Here is an 8813-nt window from a genome sequence, read left to right as displayed (position 1 = left end):
TAGTCTGCAGGAGGATCGACAACGTTTTTGTGTGAGACGTGAGGAGTGATGCCTGACAGCTAGTTTGAGTGATGTCTGACAGCTAGTCTGCAGGAGGATCGACAACGTTTTTAGTGAGGCAGGAGGAATGACAGCGTTTTTGTGTGAGGACTGAAGGTGTTTCAGAGCACACTCGACGGTTTACTATAGGAGACATGACAACTGACAACGCTTTAGACTGAGGAACGATAGCCTATACTCTGACTGACGAGGATGCCCTAAAATGGTTGCCGTACACCAGGCTCTTTGATCTCGGGGAGAAAAGGGTGGACTTGCAACCATGCAACTAAATGACCATAAAGTGTGAAGCTGTTACAATACAGTAGGTGGCGGTAATGCAACAATTAAGAATGCCAACCGCCATAAAACACCGGAGGAGGAGGAGGAGGAGAAGAAGAAGAAGAAGAAGAAGAAGAAGAAGAAGAAGAAGAAGAAGAAGAAGAAGAAGAAGACTGTTGCTCAGCGACCAATGGCAGGACGTCTGCATGTTTGCTAACGCTAGCTAGTGCTGTCAGATGGAGTAGCAGCATCTGCAGAGCTGCACATGTGGGCTGTTTATCTTTGTGCAAATGCCTCCAAAACGAAAAGGACCTTTGCAACTTGTCCAGAGAGACACGGACGACATCAAACGACAGGTTTGTTAGTAAACTATGGTTGAATGTAGCCTCAACGCGAGACTCATCAGAATGACTGATGAGTCTCTCGTTGAGGCTAGGTTGAATGTAGCCTGGTATCCAGCTCCATATGAATCGCAGTTGTCAGCAGCACCTACTCTTCATTCAGCACTTTCATTGGGGCTGGTTACCAGGCTAGGCTGAATGCAGTCGCTTGAGTCTTGATCTACGAGCTGTGCTGTGTGTGACTTCCTTTGTATCACGCTTCTGTATTTCACTGTGATGTTCTGTCGACACCAGGAAATGAAAGGTACCATGTAACGTTACAGGCGGCTGAACTGAAACAAAGTTTGTGTAGTAGATCCTGTCATCACGCGTACCAGATAGGAGAGGTACTATGCACACACGTATCCAGATAGAACAGCAAGTCAAGTCAGAGCAATTCAACAGCCCAGTATCATTCAATTCAATATAAGAAAGAAAACTCAATTTCTTAGACTTTTAAAAGTAAAAAAAAAAGGATCAAAACACAAGTGCTATGTTTTTGTTATCAAATTGGTTTCAACTTCAACAAATTCAATCATTCCATATACAAATTCAGAAAACAGAATTTAAATTCAATCGTCTGCTGGAACAAATCAAATCACTTTGAATCAATTAAAGTCATTTACACAACCAAGATATTTTCTCAAGACTAGAATCATCAAAGTCGAGTCCCGAGTCACCAGAAACCTAGCCCCAGAAGTGACCCTACTACTGTACTCTGTATATTATATTTAATATACTCGTGCACATAGCGTTCCAATAGGCAATAAAGGGGAAAGGGGAAACGCTCTCCTACCGGTCTCGGACGTCCGATTGCAGATCCGAAGATATGATAGTCCTCCTACGGAAGCCGAAGCCAGTAATTTAGCCCACCGGGGCAGACTTTTCCAGCCCATAATTGTTAATACTTGGCCAATAAGTATGTAACATACAAAATAAAATCAACAGTAATATCTTCATTTAATGTAGAATGCAAAGGACATGTAACTCGCATGTTACACTCGCATTCCAGGAATATTGTTATTTACCGCGGCTCTTACTGTGGCTGGTTGGATGCTCCAAGCCAGCAAGCAGCACTCTGCCTTGGCTTGGAAACGGCTATCCGCCCGGAGGCACCCTCCCTGTCCTCTGCTCCGAGGCTCGAGCAGTGAGCCAGCCAGCGTCTACGCACTCCACAGCGCTGTATTTACATGAGTGTGTTTGAACACAGACTTATTGAAACGTGACCGGTAGCTTTCAGATTTGTCCGGTAAAATACATCATTTTGCGGTGCGGAGCGGTGCCGGCTTGTTCTGCCCCAAATCGAGTGGGATCCATAATGTGGATCCCACTCGATTTGGGGGCAGAACAAGCCCTACGCAGCATTCAAGCACCAGGATGGGCCAACGTCAACTCCAGTCCCTCCCACTTTCCAATGGTCAAATCAAACTCCTCCACAGGCTATGTCCCGCCTCTCTAGCCTGTTTCAGTGGGAATACGTCACACAGACCCTCTCAGACCCATTTCAGCTTGTCTTTAAACTGTGTGTAATAATAATAATAATATAATTGGATATAATTGGATTTATATAGCGCCTTTCCAAGGCTCAAAGCGCTTACACAGAATCATTATTCGTTCACACCATTCGTACCGGTGGTTCAGAAGTGTGGCAGCCACACATTGGCGCTCAACGGCCCCTCCGAACCACCATCATTCATGTCTACATTCATACCAATCATACCATTCATGTCTACATTCATACCAATCATACGAGGCAAGGAGGGTTAAGTGTCTTGCCCAAGGACACAACGACGGCAGCTGGGAGGGAGCGGGGATCGAACCGCCAACCCTTACGTCATTGGCCGACCCGCTCTACCTCCTGAGCTAAAGCCGCCCCCCGTGTACTAGTCATTTGACTCGAATGGCCACCTCTGCTCTGGGCTGTTTCTCTAACCCAGGTTGACAGTCTGCTGCAGGATGTGCAGAAGAGTCGGTGTGGAGCCACTGAAGAGGCGTTTCACAGGTAAACAGACAGACAGGCAGACAGACAGACAGACAGACAGGCAGACAGACAGACAGACAGACAGGCAGACAGACAGGCAGACAGACAGACAGACAGACAGACAGACAGACAGACAGGCAGACAGACAGACAGACAGACAGACAGACAATGTGTCCAGTTAACAAACAGAACATGTGATGTCCATGACAATGTGTCCACTTAACAAACAGGTGTCGAGAATTGCAGACCTCGGCTCAGAAGATGATGGGAACACTGAAGAAGCTGACCAAGGTTAGTGCCATACTGTCATACTTTTAGATTACACTTAAAGGACGTCACCAGAGAAAAAAACGCCGATTTATTTGCACATGATCTCAAACATATCTGAAAACTGAATTAAAATCAACTCTCAGTAACTGTCAAACTAAATGAATTCAAATCAACTCTCAATAACTGTCAAACTAAATGAATTCAAATCAACTCTCAATAACTGTCAAACTAAATGAATTCAAATCAACTCTCAATAACTGTCAAACTAAATGAATGCAAATCAATTCTCAATAACTGTCAAACTAAATGAACGCCTGCAAATTGTTTACAGTTTTAGGATATGTGTGAGATCATGTGCAAAACAAATCAGTGTTGTTCTCCTTTTTTCTAAGATTATTTTTGGGGGTATTTTGTCTTGATCAGATAGGACAGTAGGCAGACAGGAAAGGTGGGGAGAGAGAGAGGATGACATGTGGCAAACGACCACGGGTTGGATTTGAACCCGGGTCGGACACGTGAAGAACAGCCTTTGTGGTGCGCGTTCTACCAGGTGAGCCACCAGGACGCCCAGAAGTTCTCCTTGAAGCCTAAATAAGCTGTAAAGAGTTCAGCAGTAGAATGAGCCTCAAGTTCTGCATCACAAAAATGACAAACAACTAATATGACCTGTTTTCTTTGGTCTTTTCCAGACAGTTTGATGTAACCCTACTATATTGTGTTGTGTCTGATCAAAGCTGACTCTTAACCTAAACTGAAACAATAACCTGCTGTCTGTGTTGCCGTCAGGCCGATGAGCCGGCTCCGGTGGGGAACTACGAGCAGAGGAAGCAGGAGGAGGAGAGACGACTGCAGGGCCTCAAGGAGCATCTCCACAGCCTCTCTCTGGAGCTTTCACCTCCAGGACCCAGCGCTGCTGCACGGTAGGGGTGGGCCATATGGCCCTGAAATAATATCACCATATTTCAGGGTATTTCTGCCATAACCATATTCTTGACAAAATATGTTATTATTAGTTTCAAGAACATGCAACAAAAAAAGTGTGTTGTATTCACCTTATGTTCAGACGCGGAGGTGGGCCAAATTCTTCCGGGTCGTGTTAACACTTCCGGTGGTCACGGCGCCAAATATAAAAGAACGTCAAATAAGAGAGTTGTTCTTGTAGCGGACAGTGCAGGGGGTAAAACAAAGAACGTAGCCTACTACTTTGAGCTCGGTACACAGCAAGCAAGCGAGTATCCACTGTTAGCCAGGTCAGATAACGTTATCATCGAAAATGACGAGCACTTTCTTGTAAAACATACCTGGACTCCAACAAAGAAAGCTTCAGATGGTTTTCTCTCCTCCGAGCGCAGCTCGAGCCACTTACGTCTATAAGACCTGCAGACGTTAACGTAATTCCCTGGAATGCGAGAATTAACGAGCCAGTTACATGGCATTGCATTCTTAGACATTGCCGTTTGCTTTTATTTGGTATGTTACATACAATTGGCTAAATTATTAGTTAATTCAGAGTTAGATGATATTGGAGCAGCCAGCCTTTTTCTTTTTGCCGGAAGTCGTCACACGACCACACAACCGGGTCAAATGGGCGTGGCTACATAAGGTGAATATGTCAGCAGAAACGTAACGTAACAGTTTGCCTTCAAATGTTCAAATATGCTTTAAGTATTACCATGGTTTGTTGAAGGAGGAGTTTCACCGGCAGGACGTAGCGCGTGGGAGGATTACGTTATCCTCCTCCTGGAATAGGCTCCCCGAACCGACCAGAGGAGGCACTAGTGCAGCGACCAGGACTCATATCCTGAATCCGGCTTCCCACCCGCAGACACGGCCAATTGTGCCTGTATGTACGCCCGACAAACTGGAGGTAACACACAGGCTCGAACCTGTGTTGCTATACGAGGAATCTACCGGTGTACTAGCCGGACGCTCGTCTGGTTAATTAACATTGCAAAGTCGTGTTAAGACGGTGTGGCTCTTTTTCCACATGCTTTGTTTTGATCCACAGTCACACCTCCAAGGAAGACAGCGAGGAAGATGACGACGATGACGACGATGACAGTGACGATGACGACGGTGACGTCAATGATGAAGATGAGAAGAGAGCAGTGAAGCCGCCTTCTCAGTCTGACCCTCGTATCTACACAGCACTCAGCGACTTCAGAGGAGAACAGGAAGGAGATCTTTCTGTTCAGGTGAGTTACTTCCTGTTTCCCGAGATCGCCCCTGCGAGGGCAGCATTCGGCCCACAAGGCATTGTGATGGTTCATCATTTCCTGCACATGGAGCAACATGGCAGAAGAAGCGATAAATAAATGATCACATTCATACAAACAATATTAGGATTTAGTCTTCAATGACATGAACTCATCGGTAACATCTAATAATCATCTACAGAGTATTTGTCACATTTCAAACGCTTATTAGTTGTAGTTGACATTCAATAATTCAACTGTTCAACAGATTTAGAGTTCTCACCGGGCCTGAAAATTCAAACCCCACCCGACCCGACCCGAGTAAGTTGAAGCCCGAGCCCGTCGTGCTGAGTCGGGTCCCGTCGGGCTGAAACTCTAAGCAGATTATCTATAGAGTCTATGTGACAATTGATGAACATACATGTTACACTAGGTGCAGGTGTGTGGAACAGGAAGCAACAGAATCTGTTTGTTAAATGTAAACTAAAAAGCTTTTCATACAACATCTACAGACAAAGACAAACAGCTGAATTGTTTAATCTCAACTAGGGCTGCACAATTAATCGTATTTTCATCGTCATCGCAATATGAACATGCGCAATAAACACATCGCAAAGACTGCCTGAAACGCAATGAATAACAAAAGTGGTTTTATTTACACGTGTCATTCATTCCCACTCAGCATCGGATCATTTTGTCTTGTGTTGTAAATCCAGCGTACACCTTTCCCTTGCAACAGTGCGCTGCGCTCTTCTGCCAAAGTCCAAACACGCTGTGTGTAGTTTCAGCTAGAGTCAGTGTGTATTTTATTTCTTTATTCAGTGGGCATAGGCTATGTTTGGGGTCTATATTAGCATTATTAAAGCAGAAAGACATAGGAACTGTATAGCTAATATGCATGTGTAGTAACAGAGTAGTAATAATATGCCTGACAACGCCACCTCCCGCTTGTGGAGGGGGCAGGAGGAACCCCTAGACCTTAGACTGTTCAACTTCCCTTCTACAGGAACAATTAGTTTACTAGAGGCAGTTTGTGGAAAAATATAACAACTTTATTACCATGTAATTACAAAACACATCACTGTTGAAAATACAACTAGCAAGACAATAAGGTCCTTAAGGCAAGATCTTTAGTATAAAAATGGCAATCTAAAAGCTACCTCTCCAGATCTAAGGAAGGGCGGGTCGGCCCGTGCACACAGTGAATGCCAAAATAACTAGGGAAAAAGAAAAGGGGACAGGCCTGAACTCAAAGAAATCATGCAATATAAATACAAAATTCAAATACAAAACATGCAGTGCCAGGGTCTATCAATCCACACCAATAAAACCAAAGGGGGTCCCCAGTGCAGTCCCAAGCAGAAAGGAAGGCCGTGTGCAACAGGGCGGACCCGGCCTTGGACAGGGTTACACGCCTAAACTGTAACAGAACAGAGGAGAGAAAACCAGTTAAAATATGCCAATATGAATCAATCTCAAAATCTATGCCTATAGTGTACCTTGAATAAATGGCTCAAATAAACGAAACAAAAATAGTAAATTAATAGTGGGAAAACAGTGGCTGGACTGGTCCTTTGTGTTGCAGTACCGGTAACTGTGTACACAATGCAAGGCCAAGGCAAGGGGGGCAACCTCAACACCAGAGCTGCCGTGTCTCCAGGTAGGGCAGACAGAGCAGACACCACAGGAGGTCACTTCATTTGTAAAACATGTGTTCTCCTTCTCCCTGCATGAACCAACACCACAGCAGAGACCAAAAGGCTCTCTACTGGGAGGAGCTAGGCTACTTCCTGGTCATGTGACTAGGTCAGGTGCAGTGGGTGCACCATTCACCTGGATTCCCACACATGCTTTAATATCTGTTTATTTATCGCAAGTCGTATCGTCATCGCTATATTGAACAATGTTATCGCACATCGCAGATTTTCCTCATATCGTGCAGGCCCAATCTCAACTAATAAACTGTTACTATACTCTGTAGACTCTGTGTAGGTGGACTATCCAAATAAAGTGTTACCATCCCGCTAATCTTTTACTACTAAGGCCCCTTTCACTATTTCTATAAAATGGCTTCTTATAACCAGGTCTAACAATTGTTTTTCCATCTTCTCGAATAATCATGAAAAAGAGGTTTTCTGTAAAAAATAAATAAAAGAGACAAAAAGGCACTCTTCAATATGTTTGCATGACTGCAAAAATAAATTGCTTATTTGTTAAGCGGAACTCATGGTCGGGTGTCAAGCTGTCACGCTGCAGCTGGCGAACCTGCCGGCGTGCAGCTGCCCGAAAATGTAATATAATATAATATAATATAATATAATATAATATAATATAATATAATGTAATATAATGTGATATAATATGATTATAATATAATATAATGTAATATAATATAATATAATATAATATAATATAATATAATATAATATAATATAATAATGTAATATGATATAATATAATATAATATAATGTAATGTAATGTAATGTGATATAATATGATTATAATGTTATAATAATGATATAATATAATATAATATAATATAATATAATATAATATAATATAATTTAATGTAATGTCGATGGGGAGATAACAGGAGTGAGTGAAAGCTATGACCAAGTATATGCACTACATTCTCTCCTTGGGCTAACTTCTACTCATTGAAATCCTAGTGAATTCACACCATTGACTCATTTTGCTGCGGACTCCCCTGGACCCCCTCATCAAGCTGACATTGGAGCATGTATGTCTAGCTGCCGCCGTGGTGTCCTAAAGTTTCTCACTTGATCAATTGAACGGAGGACATTTTCTTTCATCTTGGCCTTTTTATTTGGTCTTAAAAATGTTGTCCATCATCTTGACTTCAAACAGAAGAGGGCGCTCACGCCCTTCAAACAGTGTTTCCACAGTTCTAGTCCTAGTAGAATCATTCTGAAATCTCGGCTGATACAGAGTGAGTGAGCTAAAGAGAGAGTGGTGCCAACTGATGTCCAAAATGCTTGATGGACACGTGACTCACATAGCTATTAGTGTGTGTGGGGGAACAGTTCCAGGAAGTACGCTTGAATGCATCAAATAAAGCTGATAATATACAATTTGATTCTTTAAACATCTTTAAACCCTTTCAAAGTACCTCACAAACGGCCCATTCTGCTGCAACTCTACACTTCTGGTTAATCCAGAAACTTACTTCCAGGAACTATGGCGAGGTCAAACAAATACTAGGGCTGTGCGATTTTGCCTAAAAATAAAATTGACGATTTTTTTCTCTCAAAACCCGATTTTCGATTTCGATTTCGATTTTTTTGTAAAACTACAAAAGACACAGAATTATTTCAAATATGTTGTTTTTATTTCAAAGATTAGCAAACAAATGAATTTCCCTATTGGGAATAAAAGTGCAAACCTGGCTTAAGGCAAAGATCAATCCCCCTTGGGATTAATAGTGACAATTAATGTTTACCATCTGTCTTTGCTCCATGCTATCTTCTTGTAAACTCAGAGGACCCCTGCTCTTGACCAAACAACGATGAATCCCTTGGGATTATTAAAGTGAGAACCTCACTTTGACCAAACTTTACTTAAAAATAAATAACAGGTTCTGCTTGATTAAACAAAGATGAAGTTCCCTATTTTGGGAATAAAGTGACAACCTTAACTGTCTTTCACCA

At 42.7% G+C, this 8813-nt stretch overlaps 1 protein-coding gene across 1 annotated transcript in view; it reads left to right on the top strand.

Annotated features, from left to right (window-relative positions):
• The first annotated feature begins 564 nt into the window (after window positions 1-564).
• The window catches only part of LOC310774395 (nephrocystin-1-like), a 54943-nt gene continuing 46694 nt past the window's right edge, over window positions 565-8813 (top strand). The window contains exons 1-5 of the mRNA XM_083634463.1: window positions 565-674; window positions 2636-2700; window positions 2910-2970; window positions 3736-3869; window positions 4958-5144. Coding sequence (XP_083490589.1) covers window positions 609-674; window positions 2636-2700; window positions 2910-2970; window positions 3736-3869; window positions 4958-5144 — 513 coding nt within the window. The 5' untranslated portion in view covers window positions 565-608. The remainder of the gene's footprint in view (window positions 675-2635; window positions 2701-2909; window positions 2971-3735; window positions 3870-4957; window positions 5145-8813) is intronic.

This window comes from Poromitra crassiceps (assembly GCF_964638095.1).
Source record: "Poromitra crassiceps genome assembly, chromosome: 4".
In the NCBI taxonomy this organism is placed as follows: domain Eukaryota; kingdom Metazoa; phylum Chordata; class Actinopteri; order Beryciformes; family Melamphaidae; genus Poromitra; species Poromitra crassiceps.
Note: the sequence above shows the minus strand (reverse complement) of the source record. Positions and strands in the feature narration are given on the sequence as shown.